Source organism: Citrus sinensis, chromosome 2 (genome assembly GCF_022201045.2).
Source record: "Citrus sinensis cultivar Valencia sweet orange chromosome 2, DVS_A1.0, whole genome shotgun sequence".
NCBI lineage: Eukaryota > Viridiplantae > Streptophyta > Magnoliopsida > Sapindales > Rutaceae > Citrus > Citrus sinensis.
This window is the reverse complement of record NC_068557.1, coordinates 8,952,443-8,972,857: the sequence shown is the minus strand read 5'-3', so window position 1 is coordinate 8,972,857 and position 20,415 is coordinate 8,952,443. Positions and strand designations below refer to the sequence as shown.

General features: G+C 34.6%; 3 protein-coding genes across 6 annotated transcripts; 1 reads left to right on the top strand and 2 right to left on the bottom strand.

Moving 5' to 3' along the window:
* Positions 1 to 3,005: 3,005 nt before the first annotated feature.
* LOC102609254 (zinc finger protein KNUCKLES) lies at positions 3,006 to 3,638 on the top strand. The gene has a single exon (XM_006469044.3). The coding sequence runs from the start codon at positions 3,006 to 3,008 to the stop codon at positions 3,636 to 3,638; it is 633 nt and encodes a 210-aa protein (XP_006469107.3).
* A 5,191-nt stretch (positions 3,639 to 8,829) lies between these two features.
* LOC102612827 (phytyl ester synthase 2, chloroplastic-like) lies at positions 8,830 to 14,540 on the bottom strand. Its single transcript, XM_006468793.4, has 14 exons — positions 13,982 to 14,540; positions 13,476 to 13,527; positions 13,287 to 13,342; positions 13,012 to 13,170; positions 12,681 to 12,785; positions 12,350 to 12,435; positions 11,990 to 12,111; positions 11,591 to 11,699; positions 11,093 to 11,223; positions 10,527 to 10,893; positions 9,820 to 9,933; positions 9,566 to 9,651; positions 9,344 to 9,453; positions 8,830 to 9,219 (listed from the first exon to the last, which is right to left on the bottom strand). Exons 1-14 carry the CDS (start codon positions 14,403 to 14,405, stop codon positions 9,029 to 9,031), a joined length of 2,112 nt encoding a protein of 703 aa, XP_006468856.1. The 5' UTR covers positions 14,406 to 14,540; the 3' UTR covers positions 8,830 to 9,028.
* A 397-nt stretch (positions 14,541 to 14,937) lies between these two features.
* On the bottom strand, positions 14,938 to 20,214 carry LOC102612318 (phytyl ester synthase 2, chloroplastic-like). Of its 4 annotated transcripts, none has more exons than XM_025095620.2 (14): positions 19,669 to 20,214; positions 19,344 to 19,395; positions 19,152 to 19,207; positions 18,880 to 19,044; positions 18,668 to 18,775; positions 17,875 to 17,981; positions 17,522 to 17,643; positions 17,201 to 17,309; positions 16,926 to 17,056; positions 16,427 to 16,796; positions 16,076 to 16,189; positions 15,755 to 15,840; positions 15,516 to 15,625; positions 14,938 to 15,361 (listed from the first exon to the last, which is right to left on the bottom strand). In XM_025095620.2, the coding sequence occupies exons 1-14, from the start codon at positions 20,084 to 20,086 to the stop codon at positions 15,171 to 15,173; spliced, it is 2,139 nt and encodes a 712-aa protein (XP_024951388.1). In that variant the 5' UTR covers positions 20,087 to 20,214; the 3' UTR covers positions 14,938 to 15,170. The 4 variants fall into 4 exon arrangements, with proteins under 4 accessions (XP_024951388.1, XP_006468855.1, XP_052290130.1 ...); XM_006468792.4 differs by having other exon boundaries at positions 18,880 to 19,038; XM_052434170.1 differs by lacking the exon at positions 19,344 to 19,395 and having other exon boundaries at positions 19,152 to 19,175.
* Positions 20,215 to 20,415: the final 201 nt, after the last annotated feature.

The window sequence follows — 20,415 nt, the reverse complement described above, 5'->3', positions numbered from 1 at the left end:
CTTTCGAATACTATGTTAATTATTAAAAAATAGTCAGTCATGCCAGCATTGTGTCATAAAGTAACAACTGGCTAATCATTAATTAAGAATATATATTAAAATATTGTCCATTCATAATCCCAAGCTTATTAAAAAAATTTCCTTGCATGACTCGATACGACGTCATCTTAGTTACAATTAATTATTTTTGCTAGGAGTAAAAAATCTCACATTAGGTGAGATTGAAATGTGGATATATATATATATAATCATTTTTTTTTAATACTGTTATACAGGACTGTAAGTATTACAATTAATATTTACAAACAGATTCTATAATTGGGACCTTCATCGTGGCATGTACTCCTCTGAAGCGCTGCCCAAATTCTTCAAACCCTCTCAAATATTCGAGGGCTGTCCACTCTACTCACATTTTGTGAGGAATAGACTGGCTCCACTCAATTATTTAATAATTGAGGAAAGATTGTAAATAAGTCCCATAAATACTTTCATGGAGGCTCGAATCCTTACACTCATTATTCTAAGTGCAAAGGCTCTTCCACTGGACCAAAGGCCCATTGGTATATATATAATCATTTTCAAATGTGGAATAATTAGAGCGAAATTCTTGATGCAATTAAGTTATATTGCACAGCTAGTAATTTTCTGAAAAAACTCAAATGACGTGCGCATCTCTTGAAAAGGTTTTGTAAGAAAGAAAAAAATAAGGGTTGTGACTATTCGGAGATTAATTTCAAACGAAAAGATTAGGTAGAGGATTTACCATGTCCATATACGTAGGAAGGAAACATGTAATGGTCCAGTCTTATATCTAGTGGCGTAGTTGTAAATGTGGTTGGTCCAAAAAAATAAGAGACTTCATAAGTCGAAGTTCATATCCAAGTGTGTCATTTAATTTTAGCACAAGTTAATTGTCACGTGATGGTGAGCTCATGATCAAGATCAAGATCAACTCCTTTTTATCTTTTCTGAAATGAAGTGATTATAAGGTAGATTAAACAGGATACTTTAGCTAATAAAGGAAACAGAAACTGAAGGCATCAAATCAAGTTAACAAGAGAGCAGCTGCTTGAATTGATGGATGATGCTTCAGTTTCACTATACCCGTAACCTAAAACAAACCCATTAGAGGAAACAACTACTACACTGAGCTACTATTGATCTATTGATGAATTGAGGTTTGGTTCGAGTCGCCCAGCTAATGACTCGAGACTTCGAATCAGATGTGATCAGATCATTCAGGAGGGTTCGGGTTCAGGGGTCTCATCTCTTTTGGCCCTGCATATTGCTTATTCCCTCTGTGCTAGCTTTTAGTAACTGAAATATATCGCTGATTGGCTGATTTAATTTGTACGTGTACCCGTTTTGCTCTTTTGGCAGTTCTGACTGACAGACAGACGTCTCTAGTGTACACCATTCCTGCTGAGCTGTTTCAGAATGAGAGAGAAAAAATTGGCTGACATTTCACAATTAACACACTCCACTTTCTGCACTACTCGATCGAGAAATAAAAGGAGGTACGTGTCACCACTTTATTTTATTTATTTTTTATTTTTACCAAATCCATATTATTATATACTATTATTTGGTTCATTCGTTTCCCATTCTGCCCTTTGCCCCATCTCTTTTACAATGTCGCAGCATTCTTTTTGGTATTATAGTTAGTTAGTTTATATGCCAATGCCTAGTCTAGTTGTTACCCGATGTTTAATTTATTATGGTGGAGATAGATACAGCTAGAGATGCTCAATGGATCGGGCCGGCAAGTAAGGCCCGTGCGTGTTTATGCCTGTGTTGTGTTGTGTCGAGATTAAATTTTTTTGTTTAGGCTCGGCCTGGCACACGTGCCGACACATGCCGTGCCATGGGCTGTACCTAAAAAAAAAAACTCACTAACCTTTTTTTTTTAATTTTTTAAGGGACTTACTAAATTATTGGTGTACTTTTTTCAAGTCTATATATTTTTCTTAGGTCTATACTTTTATTCAAATTTAATAGAATTAAAAAATCAAAACTCAAGTTTATATTCAATAATAATAAACTAATAATAGTAAGAAAATATAATATTAATTACTAAGTTTGACATCATAGTATTAGAATTTTTTTAATACTCAACAACAACAACAACAACAATAATAATAATAATATTTTCTTAAGGGTTAACTTAATTGTTAACTTAGAGTTTCATAGAGTCATAGATCATAATTCACAATAATATTAATGCATATTTATAAAATCATGATATTTATAATTTTATTCATTAAAATCATGATATCAATTATTTATTTAATAAATTATAAATACAAATTAATTATAGTATTTTTTTAAACTAATAATTAAATTAATTTAAAAAATTCAACTTCAAGTTATTTATAAATCATAAAATTTTAAGTTTACTTTAATTAAAAAAATATAATGTGCTTATTGTGGGCATTTTCAAAGTGCCGTGATCAGTCCATCTCTAATCGTATCATGTTTTTAAGGCTCTCGTGCCTAAAATTCTAAATCCGACCCGCACCCACATCGTGCTCCACCGTAACGTGTTGTGTTTGTTCTATTCCACGTGCCGTTTCGCCCATCGGCCATCTTTAGATACAGCACTCGGTTTGTGAAGGGGAAATTTTTTGAGTTTTTGCTAAGTTATTTAACTTGACGTAGAAGCATTAATTTCCTCTGTGCGTTAACTGCTAAATTAAAAACTCAAGGCCTGTCTAGCATCATATCAAGTGACTTGAGATGAGGTCACTGCCCTTTCTAATGCCTGGTGTCCCATAACGATAATGGCGTGTCAAAAGTGAATGGGCGTGGGGCAGTATAGTACCATACTAACCAAGAATAGGGGCATATGCGTCCAAAGAATGAGAACCAATCATATTGCTGGAAGCCATAACGGAAACAAAGATAAAAACAAAACAAGAAAAACCCCGTATAAACCTCGCGCACACACAGTCAGTACTGTATATTGATTCTCTTCAGTGAGTGTGCTTTTAATTGGTTTCATGAAAATGGCAGACCCTAACATGTACAACTTCCTCATGAGCCAGCAGCAGCCACCCAGCTGCTCGAACCCTAGGCCCACCAAACGCCAAGCTCAAGCTCAACAACACCCACACCCATCGCTGCCGCCACCGCCGGCGCCTGTGGCCACCAGCACCTCATCAACGGCGAGGCTGTTTAAGTGCCTTTACTGTCCCCGCAAGTTTTACTCTTCTCAAGCTTTGGGTGGCCACCAAAATGCCCACAAACGCGAGCGAGCTGCTGCCCGTAGAAACATCACCTTTCCTATCAACGTTGATCCTCCAAGTTGCTTTACTGCTGCTTCTCATCACGTTAATCCCACTCATCACTTCCCCTCTTTTGACCACCAGCACGGTTCCCCCTCCCCCTTTCTTGTCGATCATGCCCGGTTCGACCCGGTTCAGTACCCTTACCAGTACCAGTTTCATCAGTACGGCCAGTATAATCAGTACCACTCGTCAAGCTCAACAACCTCTGCTGTGGCTGCAGCTTCTCCTACTAACGGTCCTAATTATCATAGCTTTGCTGCTGGGCCTGTTACTCCCGACGCCTTCACCTTTACTCAGTCTGATGATGACTATGCTGAAAAAGTGAAAGTTGATCTCAATCTCCGTTTATAAACTAAATGCCTTTTTTTTTTTTTTCCTTTTTTCCTCTTTTTTTCCCCCTAATCTTCTATATTAATGCTTTTATTTAGTTTTTGGGTCATTTAAGTTAGGTTAAATGCTTTGCTTTTAATGGTTTTTGAGTTTCTTGAATTGAGATATTGTAAGTGGAAATGGAGATTAAAGCTGTCCTTTTTACAGTTACATACAGCACGGTGTACGGACGGTTCTATATATATATTATGCTAGTTTCTTCTTGGTTGAGACTGAAAAAGATTAATGGAGAAGTGGTACTTTTACATGGTAGCTTGCTTAATCAGATGCAATCAATGGGTTAGTTTATTTTAATGTGTTTTTTATGTTCTTTTTGGCTATATATTCATTCTTTATGATTTGTATAAGGTTTTTATATAACTTCATCGATCCTATCTTGCATGTGTTGATGCTGATGTTGTGATACATGTTTATCTTCTCTCTGTTTGTTATCCTTAGTATGCAATTAATCTCAGATTCTTTAGTCATGAATATATCCCTAAAACGATGAGATTTTTATTCATTTTGGACCATCTGATTCTTAGTTGTATGTGTATATCATGTGGCTTCAACGTCGTGTTGGAGAGACCAGAATCAAAAAAGGGAAGGACAGTTTAGGAAATGTCTAGTTAACATACTTGGTACAGAGCTAGCTATAGCTAGCGTTGCATTAGCTGTTGTAGGTTAGGCGCTTGCTTCAGATATGCTCTGATTTGTAGTCATGCATGTTATTGGCTGGTAGCTTTGTTTTTTTTTTTTTTTCCCGCTAGGGCACGAAATGGTAGCCATAAGATTAATCTGATCTCATGGCTGTACATGCACGATCATTCTTTCCGTTTTGCACTGGCTAGGTCTTCTGCGACATATATTTTGAACGGTCATGATCGGTTCTGATAAAGCTCGATCATCAGTTGATTGATTATAAGTTGTTGAGAGGATTCATTGGTAAAGAGAATATGTAATCGATTTCGTCAGACTAACTGGAACTGGGGAGTTGACACATGCCTGCTGACTTAATAAAGCTAATGGCCTGCTGACTTAATAAAGCTAATGGCCTGCTGACTTATATACATTAATATATGAAACGAGTAAGCATGTATGTTCCTTTAATTAATGAGATTGGAAAGCTCCAGTTATATTCAAAAAATTTAGTGCACGTGATTCTATATAGTATCTCAATTCTCATCATAATGAATCAATGTAACCATCAATGTAGTAGCTAAAGATGGCCAATGGACCGGACAGCACATGGCACGGTACGGGTATGAAATGGGTACGGCACGAGACGAGCACAACATGGTACGAGTTCGTTTTGGTGGGGCACGCGATATGGCATGGCATGTACATGAGTTGGGTTGGGTTTAAAATTTTAAACACGCAAATCTTAAGAGTATAACACTATTAGAGATTGGCTAAAGTACGATACGCGGACTTTAACATATTTTTAAATTAAATTAATGCTGCTCATTTAAACATCACCTTTCCTATCAACGTTGATCCTCCAGGCTGCTTTACAGCTGCTTCTCATCACGTTAATCCCACTCATCGCTTCTCCTGTTTTGACCACCAGCACGGTTCCCCCTCCCCCTTTCTTGTCGATCATGCCCGGTTCGACCCGGTTCAGTATCCTTACTAGTACCAGTTTCATCAGTACGGCCAGTATAATCAGTACCACTCGTCAAGTTCAACAACCTCTGCTGTGGCTGCAGCTTCTCCTACTAATGGTCCTAATTATCATAGCTTTGTTACTGGGCCTGTTACCCCCGACGCCTTCCCGTTTACTCAGTCTAATGATGACTATGCTGAAAAAGTGAAAGTTGATCTCAATTTCCGTTTATAAACTAAATGCCTTTTTTTTCTTTTTTTCTTTTTTCCTCTTTTTTTTTTTTTTTGCTAATCTTCTATATTAATGCTTTTATTTAGTTTTTGGGTCATTTAAATTAGGTTAAATGCTTTGCCTTTAATGGTTTTTGAATTTCTTGAATTGAGATATTCTAAGTGCAAATGCAGATTAAAGGTGTCCTTTTTATAGTTACATACAGTACGGTGTACGGACGGTTCTATATATACATATATTATGCTAGTTTCTTCTGTTTGAGACTGAAAAAAATTAATGGAGAAGTGGTACTTTTACACATGCCAGCTGACTTAATAAAGCTAATGGCCTGATAGGTTTTGTAGTAGTATTATTAGTTTAACGCTTATGGTGGCATTCGACTGTGATTTGGAATTTGTTTAAAGTTGGCAAAACTTATACACATTAATATTTGAAATGAGTAAGCACGTATGTTCCTTTAATTAATGAGATTGGAAAGCTCCAGCTATATCCAAAAAATTTAGTGCACGTGATTCTATATAGTATCTCAATTCTCATCATGAATCAATGCAACCATCAATGTAGTAGCTAGAGATGGCTAGTGGACCGGATAACACGTGGCACGGCATGGGCATGGTATGGCACGGGAGGACATGGCATGGGCACTACACGGTACGAGCACGTTTTGGTTGGACATACGGCACAACACGCATATGTACTAGGCCGGACTTAGAATTTTAGGCATGTGAGACTTAAAAGCATGCCACGATTAGAGATATGTTAAAACACAATATGGGAAAACGCCCGCAATAAGCACGTTTCACTTTTAATGAAAGTAAACAAAAAATTTTATGATTTTACAAATAAATTGAAATTGAATCTTTTAATATATTTTGTTAGTGCCAGTTTTCTAAATTCATTTAATTCTTAGTTAAAAAAATATTATAATGATTTCTATTTCTAATTTATTAAATAAATAATTAGTACCATGATTTTAATAAATAAAATTATAAATATCATGATTTATAAATATGTATTAATATTATTATGAACTATAATTTAAGAATCTATGTAAGTTCGAGTTAACAATTAAGTGAACCCTTAAAAAAATTTATTATTGTTGTTGTTAAGTATTAAAAAATAATTCTAATACCGTATGGTCAAACTTAATAATTAATATTATATTCTCCTACTATTATTAGTTTATTATTATTGAATATGGACTTGAGTTTTGAATTTTTTATTTTATCAAATTTGAATAAAAACACATGAACCCAAAAAAGTACATAAACTTGAAAAAATACCCCAACAACTTGGAATGCACACTAAAAAAAAAAACTTATTGGGCATTTTTTCTTAGGCACAGCATGGCACGGTCCACGGCACGACATGTTTGGGCACGACACTTGTGCCAAGCTAGGCCTAAGAAAAAAAAAAAAAAAAAAAATTAGGCAAGGCACGACACGATACACGTAGTGGGCACAACACGAGCACGAGCACGCATGAGCCTTCTTTGGATGGCCATCTCTAGTAGTAGCTAGCTAGAGAAATTATCCTTGTAAGTATTAGTCATTGTAATATAGCCATAATTGTTTTACTTTTTTATTTTATCCTATTAATGCATGTCATGAGTGCAATAATAAATGGAATTCTTAATATATCTATCTACAGCCTAAAGGATATTGGAACCTAAATTGAAAATTGAAAAACCTAAATTGAAAATTGAAATAAAAGTATCTCAATTCCTCATGATGAATCTATCTAAATGTTTGCAGGGCTGGCTCTAGATTACTTGGGGCTTTAGGTGAAATTTGTTTACAAGGGCTTTCAGTTTCAACACTTAAAGAAACATAAAATATCTTAAAATGCAATCAATTGTTTAACTATATCTTAAATACCAACAATCAACAAGATATTAACAAATTTTAAAAGGAAAAACAGTCAAGAAAGTTTTCTTTTTTACTTCTTTCGGATTATTATTTCAAGAAAATATTTTTTTTTACTTCAAAAGTGAGCTAATAAATGTAATAATTTTCTTTATAGAGAAAGGCGCAAGAAAATTTATAATGTTAAATAATTATTTTTTTAAACTCATAAAAAATTTAATGGTTTTTCTTGGAAAAACTAATAATGAATTAATGATTGGACAATATTATTAACTATAGTTCTTTAACAATAATGTTATCAAACATAGAATTTGTGTAAAAAAATCTTAATTATAGGATAATTATTAATTAAAAAGAGGCCTAAAAAAGAAACTTTCCTAATAAAACTTAAAATATCTATTAACTTTTAATTAGAAACTTTCCTAATGAATTAAACTATTTCCTAATGTTGACCATACCAAGGAAATTTGAAAAAGATTGTACTAACATATAGAGTCTAGACAACCACAATTGAACCATTTGGGCATATAGAATCTAGACAACCACAATTGGGCCATTCGGGCCCAAGGCAATAGTTTAATTCATTTATATTTAAAGCCGTCCCAGAATGTTTACTAAACAAAAAGTTTAGATTTTGTCCCAAAAAAAAAAAAAAAAAAAACCGGTGAAAGTCCGAAACTAAAGGGAAGCAAGAAACAGCACCAAAATTATACTACTCTAATAAATCTCATGAAATAGTATCGGCCTGATGAGTAACGGTTGCTACAATGAAAATAATCGGAATGTGATCTACTGTTTTGAAAAAAAAAAAACAACGAATCTAATATTACCCTAATCAAGCGTACAAAATTAAACTATAAAGCTTTTCTCATAAATGAGCTAACACTTCACATGTTATTTATATGCAGACATTGTGAAATTATGTCAGCAATAATATTATAGAACATTTACGATTACTAAAAATATAGTAGTCATTAGTTGGTGACACCTCATGTGAGTTATAAATAGTATATTTTAACCTTTGTAAGCATATCATAATTCTAATCTTTTTTTCTCATTTTAAGATATTTCGTAGTTACATGTTTTGAGTGAAAAATACATAGGTCCTGATTTTTTTTTTTAATGTTAACATTTAGATCGGTATTTTTTTTTCTTTTTTTAAATTATCAATTGCATCTATAAAACCCTTCATATTTCCTAACATACACATCACACATTAAAGTGACAACTCTCCATCATTAAAAAATTGGAACCTAGTAGTACAAATGAAAAACTTCAGAATATTTTTTGTTTAAAACCCCGGTAGTATAAGAGAGACCGGCAGCAATTCAAGCGAAAAGCCCATCACATCTGTAGCCCACCAGATAGGCCTGGTAAGGCAACTTGGAATTGCATTTTTCAATCATGTGGTGATTCATTGCATCACAATTTTACCAAGACTGAATCATGTTTTTCAGAAAGTAACATATGCAAATGTAAAACTATAAACAATTTTTCCACTTTGCTCTTAACTTCAATCCTTTTAAGTGAAAGTTTCAGACACTGAAGAAATGACAACATTGCATTTCAGATAAATGTAATACAATGATGCCATTCTTTTTCATCAAAGGGCATCGTCAGAACTTGTTAATGAATACAGATAGTAATCAACTTTTAAATTTGTAGAAAAATCAAAGCTCAAATGTTGGAACTTGAGCTCTGAAGCCATGAGTAGCCTGGTAAATGAGGCGAGGCAATATGTTCCTGTAAGGATCATTCTGTCTTTTCTCCTTCAAATAAGCAATGCAATTTTCTACCTCACCCTTTACTTGCAAATACAATTTCTGAGACTTCTTCCTGTCCCTTAATTCTTGCTTCCTCCCTTGATCACACAAATTAGTTAACAATTTTATCACAAGTAAAATATGCAATATGAATCAAACAGTATAAACGATGATAATTAATCCTTGGAGTTGTTAGTGATTAAGGCAGTTCAGTGATCTTACCTTTTGTTTCGATTGGTTTCCCAAAATAATAATAAAATCTCCCTGGAATTTTTGGGATTGGAAGCGGCAGGTGCACTGGTTGGTTTGCCACCTCACCTGTTATATCAGTCCTACAATTCTCAACAGGAAAAGATGTAATTAGAAAAAAATATGAATACTAGAATCAAGGTATACATAATTGTGGATAGATCAAATTTAGCATACGTTCATCAGAATATATACCTCAGCTTAACAACCCTTTTGTTCATTTCTTCTATTTGAGACTTTAAGAAAGGAATCTTCATTTGGTCATTGTAATCCAAAACTATCTGAAAAATTATGAAAATGCAATCAAATATTCTTTTATAAGGGGTCTGACGAGTGACGATTAAATAAAGCTTGGGAAAAAGCATCTCAAGCCTAACATATAAATGTATGTTCATCTACTGAAAAATGGTGAAGAGAGGAAAAGGAAGCATTCAAGTTTAATTAATTACTTGAGCGATATCGTCTTCTCCAACAGCACCAAACGGTATAATTTTAGCTCCAAATGTAGATGACATCCTGACAAATTCGGAACTTTCTGGCCAGAATAACTTGTATTCTTCTCCCTTAAAATATGAAAAGTTATTGCAAATCAGCTCTAATATTTCTGAAGTATTAGGACATCTATCATGTGTTGTCATGCAAAAATCAGATAAAAGCATATGCATTCAAGCTCTCTGTTAGCTAAGCTTCTACAAGGAGTAATTTATAAGTCGTACAACTAAGATAAAGTAGGGAACAAGCACATATGAAATTTGTCAGCACTGCAAGTAGTAGAATGAATTTCCTTCAGAAATCAGAATTAGATACCTAAAATGGATAAAGGTAGAGAACTTGTATTATTGGAGAAGAGAGTGTTGCAATTTAATAAATGGTTTACATTGATCTGTATGAAGATTCTCTCTATCCTGTTTTGCAAACAAAGTTTGATATCTGAATGTCATCATCTTTTTAGCATCAGAGTATTTTTTACTTCCATTGGCAAGTTGATAATATTAATTTTCGTGCAATTCAGTTGGCGAATATAATTTGGAGACAATGAACATTTTAGCCGATTTATCTGAATGGAATACTGGATAAAGTTTAATATATTTTTAGCCGATTTATCTGAATGGAATACTGAATAAAGTTTAATATATAACTGTCAAAAGGTACACACCTTCCGGTGTAAAGCTTCTCTCATTCCTCCTGGATGTAGCATGACATGAGACTTTGAAGACAGAAGTTTATACAAATTGACTGCTGAGGCAGGAACGCCGCCTATAATTCTAAGCGTGTCATTTCCTTCAAAGTCAGGCAATCCTCCATCTTTCGACTCAAAGAACATTGGATGTGCAACGCATCGAACAAGAACATTTCTCTGGATCATAAATTGCTGTACCATTGGAAATGCTTCAAGTCCTAATAAGTTGTGATATCCAACATACAACACCGGTCCCTCAGAAGGAATTCCAGAAAGATCAGCCACAATCTTCCCATCCTCTAAAGTTGATAGCATCACAGGGCTAGTAAGATCACTCCTCAATCTGGCAACAACATATTTGTGAATTTCCACAGATATACACCAAGTGGTACCCTCAAGAATCAGAGATTCATCAGATTGAGCACATCTACTCTGTATGTGCATTAGGCATACTCTCATCCCATAGAAATAAGTGTAGTCTTATGACTATCATATCTTCAATACATTTTAAAACTGTAAGTTTTCATGCTAAATTACTTTACCTGATTTCTTCACAAAATTTATTGAATTCAGTAGTAGTTAGGGGTATGAAATCTGAAACATAGTTGATACATTTTCCACGGCGATAGTAACCAGCACCCTTGATTATGGTTACTAAATCAACACCTTCTTCCTGCCGCACATGAGCAGAACTACATATGAAATCTAATATAATTTTAATCGAGAATATTGAGTCTGATAAATATTGCCAAGCACATTCTTAGAACTTAACAATAACAGTGGCATCAAACAAACAAATAAAAAATTTTGGTTTCATACCAGAATAGCACACATTTACATGCTATTTTCAGTTTTTTTGCTATTTCTTTTAAGTCCACCCCCGTTTCAAAGTCTTGTGATGCTGGATTCATTTCAAAGATGAGAAAAATTTTAGAAAATAAAGGTGATACTTAATTTTTCACCAACTTCTGAGACAAACACTTAGAAAACTTAACAGACAGTAATTGGAACAGAAGAAAGTGAGTGAGAGGTCTTCCTACCAACAATAAGAAATGACCATTGTCATCAAACCTACGGGTCTGACAATTGGGCAGTTCACGGCTAAGTCTTTGACCTTCCTCTTCACTTGGCATCATCTGATCCTTTCCACTGTAAAAATAAAGAGTGAATTCAACACATTATTCAGAAAATAATCATAAATAACCTTAAGCCAACAAAAAAGATTACTGTCTATGTAAGCCTCTGATTTGATCGGCGTCAACTCTTAGGCTTACATTTTGTTGGGATTTCTTGTTTGAGCTAATTAATTCTTAATCGACCAATATGCTAGTTGAGCAGGAATAGAATTCTATTATCAAAACTCAACATTACATATACCAAGTGATCCGTATTTCCTAATCATCATTGGACATAACTAAACTGCACTAAAGAGTTTGGACCTGTAAAGTATTAGCGTTTGAGCTTTTACTGAATGGAGACGGGCATTGGCATACGCAGAAGCTGACTTTAGTAGTTCAAGCTTCCAGAGGAGTGTTTCATTGGGCAAGATATCAGCAAGAACCTGTTAATGAATTAAATCACTAAATTATTTACAAAAATGATGGGGCAATCATTTCTGTAGAACTCTAAAACACTCTTCTCTCATAACAAATATACAATGTTCTGTCAAAATGACTAAAAATCATGATACTGTTAATTACAACATACTAAGAGAAAAATGTCTGCGAAAATCTTATATCTCCAGTGGTATAATGTTATCCATGGTTCAGTTATGCGCATGTTATAGAGTTGAACCTTACCGAAAGATAGGTTGATAGATCTTGAATTGTTGGTGGTACAGAGATTCCTTTGACCACATTATCTATTGCCATCTTCAAAGGATCACCTGGATGCATATAGTACAATTGTTTTCATCAAATGATAAAAATATTATTTTGAACAATCTAATTTGTGAAAGCAACAACTTCCTCAAGGATTCAACAAAACTAGTACTTAAACTCTTGGGTTATAAAGACTCCCATATAAAATCCAATTTATTCTATGTCCACTTAAATTATTTCTTACAGAAATATATAGCGAAGCCAGAATATGAAAATATGAAAATATGAGGAACAGAGAATAGCAAATTACCTGTCATTGAGCTCAATATATGACACAGGGTAAGAGTCATTTGGCCTGGGATGAACTCCAGTAAGGATATTGTGGATTGAAGCACCGACATGCTAAAAGAGGTAGCTACATAAAAAGATATATCAATGTTGAGTTACTTGAGTAAGGCTCAGTCTATCGAGATGTTGTATCTTTTAAGCTATATCTATTCAAATTATGGTGGGTGTTTGGTACCCAGTCAGGAAAGTACAAAGGGTTGTATTAATTAATATTCTGACATATTGATTATTCAATTCTCTATACATCAAATTATTTGTGCAAGTTAGCTGATGCGAAATTACTAAATTCTCGCCTGGGTTGGACAGAACTAGCACAAGATCAATGTGAGGATTACGTGCCGCAACAGCTAGAGCAAAGCAAGCTCCAAGAGATTCTCCAACAAGATATATGGGTTTGTTTGGTGAATGGTTATGCTCAGACCTTATAGTTCTTTCAATCAACTGCACTAGACCTGAAACAAGAAAACATTGATATATTTTAAGAAAAATAATGTCAGAGAAAATTTTCCTTTCTAATTAATTAAAGTCAAGAACAACAACAAAAATAATAAAAATGAAAGACAAAAACCTGCAAATGATGTCCGATCCTTAACTGGAATATGCAAGCTCCATACATCAAATATCCTACCTCAAATGGAAAAATCATTCCAGGGTCAATGAATGATAATGAAATAATGTGATTATCAGATCTTACACAATGTATCATAATTGAAAATATATTTTGCAGTGTTGCACTAAAATAAGGATAGATGCTGACTTTCCAAGTCTTTGATGCTGCCTTGTAAGTCCTACTCCAACACCGTCAATCCCTACAAAATTCATATCTCTTATTACGGACCCAAAAAAAAAAAGGGGGACCATACTACCAGAAGGATTTAAACAATTTCTAAATTTCTTAAATTTTCTTCAATATTTTTACATATATAATAACGTTGGTAATGAAACTAGTTTCTTTTTTTTGACTTTATTTTATAACTAATGTACTAGCTTTATGGTTCTTATCAATGAGCACACGATAAATACAATTGAGATACAAAATATGTACCGTGAATAAAATTACTGTTATTGCTTTTTCATAAGTTTTTAATTTCACAGCAGCTTTCCGTTTGCCCCAACCTCCAAACACGCGTGAGTCGTGACAATGTCTAAATGGCAGACTAAAAACCTGACACCTGTCCTCTTATTCTAGACAATTTTTGTACTTCATCAACTGTAGTAAAATCCAAAGAGCAGTAAAAATACAACAAACAATGACAGGCGTACCGGGTAGAAAGAGGAGGAGAGGAGCATCTGGAGAGTGGGACCCGCACTCTAACGGAGAGAACCACCGAGGCGGAGCTCCGTCTGCTTTGATCATGTCTTTCGCTTCATCGAAGTAATCTTTCAAACTCTTTCTGTTACCTTCACTCTCCTCAGACAAATACGTCGTCCCCGTCGACGTCGTTTTGCTTTTCACTGCCGTCGCAGTCGAGGAGGCGGCTGCTTCACTACTCTCCTTCTCCACAAAATTTCTCTTCGGCGTCGTTTTGCTTGTCACTGTCGTTGCTGTTGATGCCAGCTGCTCTGTGGACACCGCTAGTCGCTTTAAAATCGGATTCCGTCTTTGGTTCCAGAATAATGACGTCATTTCCGGATGAAGTGCCGTCGATATGTCGGTCGAGAAGATAGAGGCTCCGAGGGTCGTCATCGAGAACTTTTTCTCTCAACAATCGCGATCGCTAACTAACTATGGCTACGAAACAACAGGAAGTTAATATTGGGTAAGTGTGTAACTGTGCCTGTCGGACATAGTTTTAGCAAAATTACATGTTTAACCCTTTATGATGTGATGGAATTTGTTTTGTTGTTTTGTTATTTTGTTAAAAGACTATATTATATTTAACCTTGCTCATCTAAGTTATCAACTTTCTTTTATTTATTTACGAGTTAATTTCGATTACTGGAATAAAATGATAATCTTTAAAACATATTTAAATTATTACTAACTCCAACTAACTTTTTTTTTCAGAAAATAAAAAATTTCTCATCAATACAACCCTACTTTCCTTTAAAAAAAAAAATGAATATAAGTTAAATTTAATAATAAAATAAGAATTTTAAAAATTATTATCTCACCAGCAATAATTCCAAATTCAACACTATATTTATGAATCCAAACAATTAAGAAAATTTTATAAGTAATCTAATGAACAAAATGCCCTTAAACTAACTCATTAACGAGAAGGAATAGATAATAAATTTAACTAATATTTTTCGCAACAAAATTTTACATGTAATTTGTGCACAACATTTAATGTATATTATATTTTTAAAAAAAATTAATTACAAAGGGAACGCCTTCAAAGGTGTGGTCAAATGGCTTGGATTTTATTTTATTTTTTTAATTGGCCACTGGAATTCAACTTAAATAAAGATAAACAAAAGCTAAATGTAATTCTCTTTATGGTGTAAATCAAAGCTCAAATGTTGGAATTTGGGAGGTTAAGCCATGGGCAGCCTGGTGAATGAGCCTGGACAAAATATTCCTGTATGGATCACTCTCCCTTTTCTCTTTTAAATAAGCAACGCATTTCTCAACTTCTGACTTTACTTGTAAATACAATTCCTGAGCCTCCTTCTTGTCTCTTAATTCTTGCTTCCTCCCTTCATATCAAAACATAATTAACTTCTTTAGTTACTCAACTTGCATTAATAATCAACAACATGAACCATATATGAAGGAAAATAAAACCTTCTCCACTACAAAATAAGTAGAGATAAAACTCGTTAGACTGCAGGCTGTCCAAGGATCTTTTACCTTTTGTTTCAATTGGTTTTCCAAAATAATAATACAATCTGCCTGGAACTTTTGGTATATAAAATGGTACGTGCATTGCTTGGTTTGCCACCTCACCACCGGTATCAGTCCTACAGTTCACAGCAGGAAAAATTGAATCGGAAAAAAAGACACAAAAACAAAACTGAAGAATATTAATGAAGTCATGGGTATGAAGAAACGAATTAAGGAAACACTTTCTGAAAAAAATATATATATACCTCAGACTAACAACCTTTTCTGTCTGTTCTTCTATTCGAGACCTTAAGTAAGGGATCTTCATTTGGTCATTGTAATCCAAAACTATCTGAAAATTATGAAAATGCAATCAACTACTCACTGAAATCACACTTATGACAATTGACAAAACTACTGCTCTTAAATTTTGATAATGTTCTCATACACCGCAAAAGCTGAGGATGTAGGTATTAATCATTAGTGACAACAACTTCAAAAACATATTCATCAGATTTTCCTGATAAAATGTATGTGTATAATGGAGATTACTGAAGAGAAAAATGGAAGTATTCAAGCTTAATTACTTGAGCAAGATCGTCTTCTCCAACAACACCAAAAGGTACAATTTTGGCTCCGAATGCAGCTGCCACCCTGACAAACTCGGAACTTTCTGGCCAGAATAACTTATATTCTTCACCCTATAGATAAATGTACGAAGAATTATTGCAATGTATTCATGAACTATAAACGTATGTATCATGTATGGCCACTCAATTTATACCATAATACAAAAGTGGACACAAAGTATTTTATGTCACTTCAATCTTGCATGTAGTCATTTCAATTGGTGAAAAAATTTAAGACACAATGAACATTGAGATGAATTGTCTATTGGAAATGGTTAATGAAGTTTATCACTTTTTGAAAAGTCATACCTTACGATGAAAAGCTTCTCGTACTCCACCAGGGTAAAGCAGGACATGAGCCTTTGAAGACACAAGTTTATAGAAATTTATTGCAGAGACTGGAACAGAGCCCATAATTCTAAATGTATCATATGTTACTAAGTCAGGTAATCCTCCATCTTTTGCATTAAAGAACACCATTGGATGTGCAATGGCTCGAACAAGAATATTTCTCTCGATCACGAATGTCGGTACCATTGGAAGCGCTTCAAGTCCCAACAACATATGATTTCCAACTAACAAGACTGGTCCCTCAGATGGTATTCCAGAGAGACCCCTCACAATCTTCCCATCCGGTAAAGTTGATAGCATCACAGAGCTAGTAAGATCAACCATCCATCTGCCATCAACATTTTTGTGAATTTTCATATGACAAATATCTTTAAGTGGGAGGGTAATGCTTATATATCATCTATGCTGTATACAGAACACATTCTGCATCCGTAGGTTTCATGCTAAATTGTTTTACCTGTATTCTTCATATACTTTATTCACTTCGATAGTAGTTGGCGGTATGAAATCTGAAACATAGTCAACTATTCTTCCCCGGCGATAGTAACCAGCACCCTTGATTGTGGTTACCAAATCAACACCATCTTCCTGCCATGCACAGGCAAAACCGCTATGAAATCTACTGTTTGAAAAACAAGAAACAAGAATATACAAACTAAATGTTTCTGGCGCAGCAGCATTAGTTATGAGATTTTAGAAAATTAAAGTATCTGGTGAGGGTGACCATCCTACCAAAAACAGAAAATGACCTCCGCCACCAAACCTACGAGTCTGACAGTTGGGTAGAGCACGGCAAAGTCTGTCACCTTCCTCCTCACTTGGCAGTAACTGATCCCTTCCACTGCAAAGATAAAGATGGAACTCAGCACATAATTCTTACAGGAATCACAAACTTTAAGCCTAGCTACGTGCATGGGAAAATGTTGCTCATATATGGGTCATAACCCTCTGACTTGATTGTTGTCTCTCAGGCTTAGCACTCGAAAGAATTATATATCTACTTGGAAGAAATCTTCTGTTATCATTGCTGAAAATAACCAGACTGTCCCAAACCTGCAAAGTATCAGTGTTTGAGCTTTTACAGCATCAAGACGTGCATTGGCATATGCAGAAGCTGACTTAAGCAACTCTAGCTTCCAGAGGAGTGTTTCCTTGGGTAAGATATTGGCTAGAACCTGTCAGTGAAATCGTCCATTAACCGTTTGCAAAATTGACAGACAGGTGCAATTATCTTTATAAAACTCCAACACATGGCACTGTTAATTGCTGAATGTAATATTCCAATTAACATTGAGTGCTGCATGTATTATTCCATTAAGTGACGCTGATCGTCAACATATATTGACCAATAAATATCTCTGTTTTTTATGGTTCAGTTATGTCCATGTAACAGAGTTGAATCCTACGGGGAGGTAAGATGACATTGCAACAAAGTCCTGCGATCGCTCTTGAATTGTTGATTGAAGAAAGAGTCCTTTCACTATGCTATCTATTGCCATCTTCAAAGGATCACCTGAACATATACTGGAATCAATTGAGAAAAATACTGAGGGCACTCAATTTTATTATTGTTAATTATACCATGCCTCTAACGTTAGCCATAATTAAAATAGTTGAATGGGATAGAGAAAAAAGACTCAAATTTCAGTTTCCAGAAGCATTTTCAGTCAGGATAGACAGGAAGTAGTATTCCATTTTCAAGCCCTTCCTTGTAGAAGCAGAAAAGTAGCAAACAGAACTTTTGAAAGCACTCCCACAATTTTCTAGACAAGAAAGCTCTTAACTCTCCACATTGAACCCCATATCTCATTGCATTGATAAGGTAAAAGACTAAAAGCACCTAATCTCAACTACAGAAATCTACCAAAATCCCTTATTATTAATGGTTCTTGGATAGTATAAGGATAAATGAGGACCTGCTTCAGAAAGAAGTGATGAACAATCTAATTTATTGGCAGTTCCAACATGTAGAAGAATTTCAATCGCAGGCATCCTATTATGATGAATCCAATTTAAGTCTAAAATCCAATTTAGCCAGTGTTCTCCAATTCAATTGTCACATCTTAAAAATCAAAGTTCTGAATAGTTCAAGTGCATGACAATAGTAATCCCATTCGAGGCCTGAGTGGAAAGCAAAATATATTTCTAAAAAACAAACTTGCCAGGATATGATAAAATGAGGAACAAAAAGGAGCGGACCTGTCATTAAGCTCAACAAATAAGACAGGGTAAGAGTCATTTGGCCTGACATGAGCTCCGCCGGTATAGGCATTATGGTTTGCAACAATGACTTCCGAAAAGATGTAGCTGCAGAAAAGAAAAATTGATATCAAGAATCAGCCATGATAAATAAATAAATAATAAATTCCCCTACCTTAAATATAGCTTAAGAGAAAGTACTCAGTTCTCACCTGGGTTAGCCAGAATTAGCACAAGATCCATATCAGGATTACGGGCTGCAACAGCTAGTGCAAGGCATGCTCCTAAAGATTCTCCAACAAGATAGACAGGTCTATTTGATGAACGGCAATTCTCTGACCTTATAGTTCTTTCAATCAGCTTCAGTAGACCTGAAACTTGAAAATATTGTGAAATTCAGAGAAAAATTTAAAAGGGAAAATGTCCTTTACAAATTTACACAAATATGAGGGAATGAAAAATAAAAATAAAATTAAAAAAACACCTGTAAATGATGTCCGATCTGTAACTGGAATATGCAAGCACCATACATCAAATATCCTTCATCAAATGGAAAGCTCATCACTTTAAATGATCAATTAATAATGATATAAATTAAATCATCAGATGTTACTCAATTTATTATAATCGAAAATGTATTCTGCAAAATGCATTAAAAATCCTGCCAGACACTCACTCTCCAAGTCTTTGATGCTGCCTTATTAGTCCAAGACCAACACCATCAATCCCTTCAAAACCCATAACATGCATCAGTTACAAATTTTTTTTTTTATTTTCTTTATTTCATAATTTTGTTTGACAAAAATCACATGTATAAATCATTTTTGGAGAGAAACTAAATAATTAACCAATAATAAATAAATGAATAAATAAAGAATGAAAAATGAAAACACACATACTTATAAAATATTGTGCATTGACCATCGATACAAGTACTCGAAAAGTCTTAAGCAGCTTAGCTAATGAAGTAGTTAATTAACAAGAAAGACGAGAAACCGTACCAGGTAAAAAGAGGAGGAGAGGAGAACGAGAATTACGGTTGTGGGACCCACACTCTAAGGGGGAGAACCACCGAGGCGGTCCACCGTCCGATTTGATCATATCTTTTGCTTCATCAAAATAATCTTTCAACCACTTCCTGCTGTTACCTTCTTGTTCTTCAGACTCCGACGAATATTTTTCCAATTTAATTCTCTGTTTCGTGTCAGCTTCTAGTTCGCTACTATTCTTCTCCACAAAGCTCCTCATCGTCTTCGACGTCGTTTCGATTTTCCGTGTCGTTGCTGTTGCTGTGGGCACCGCCAGTCGCTTTGACATCGGATTTCGTTTTGCTTTCCCGGACGATGACGGCGTCATGTCCCACCGGAACGCCAGCGATGAATCGGCTGAGAATACACAAGCTCCAACGGCCGTCGTCATGGAGAACTAACTACAACTACTCTCTCTCTATTCGTTTTGCCCTGCGGCGCTCAGCGCTCTCGTGAAATTATTGTAGAGAACGTTTTAATTTACGGGAAATGAACGTCTACTTTATCAAATGGTCCCTAACACCATTAGATGCTTTTAGAAAGAGACATTAAAAGTTCTTTAAAGACACGCGAAGATATTTTTTTAATCATTATATTTTTTATCTCTATTATTTTAAAAATTAATTTTAAAATTTTTAATAAATAAAAATATTATTTAAATTGTGTAATTTATACAATAAACTAACACTATTAAAATATTTTAATATTTTAATAAATTTA

Coding starts and splice junctions, on each gene's coding strand:
- LOC102609254 (XM_006469044.3), top strand. CDS start 3,006: ATGGCAGACCCTAACATGTACAACTTCCTCATGAGCCAGCAGCAGCCA.
- LOC102612318 (XM_025095620.2), bottom strand. CDS start 20,086: ATGACGACGGCCGTTGGAGCTTGTGTATTCTCAGCCGATTCATCGCTG. Junction 19,396..19,668: donor TCTCCTCCTCTTTTTACCTG/GTACGGTTTCTC, acceptor TGGGTTTTGAAG/GGATTGATGGTGTTGGTCTT. Junction 17,310..17,521: donor CAAACACTGATACTTTGCAG/GTTTGGGACAGT, acceptor TTATCTTTGCAG/TGGAAGGGATCAGTTACTGC.
- LOC102612827 (XM_006468793.4), bottom strand. CDS start 14,405: ATGACGACCCTCGGAGCCTCTATCTTCTCGACCGACATATCGACGGCA. Junction 9,454..9,565: donor AAAAGGGTTGTTAAGCTGAG/GTATATATTCTG, acceptor TGAGAATTGTAG/GACTGATATAACAGGTGAGG. Junction 9,220..9,343: donor GAAACCAATCGAAACAAAAG/GTAAGATCACTG, acceptor TGTGTGATCAAG/GGAGGAAGCAAGAATTAAGG.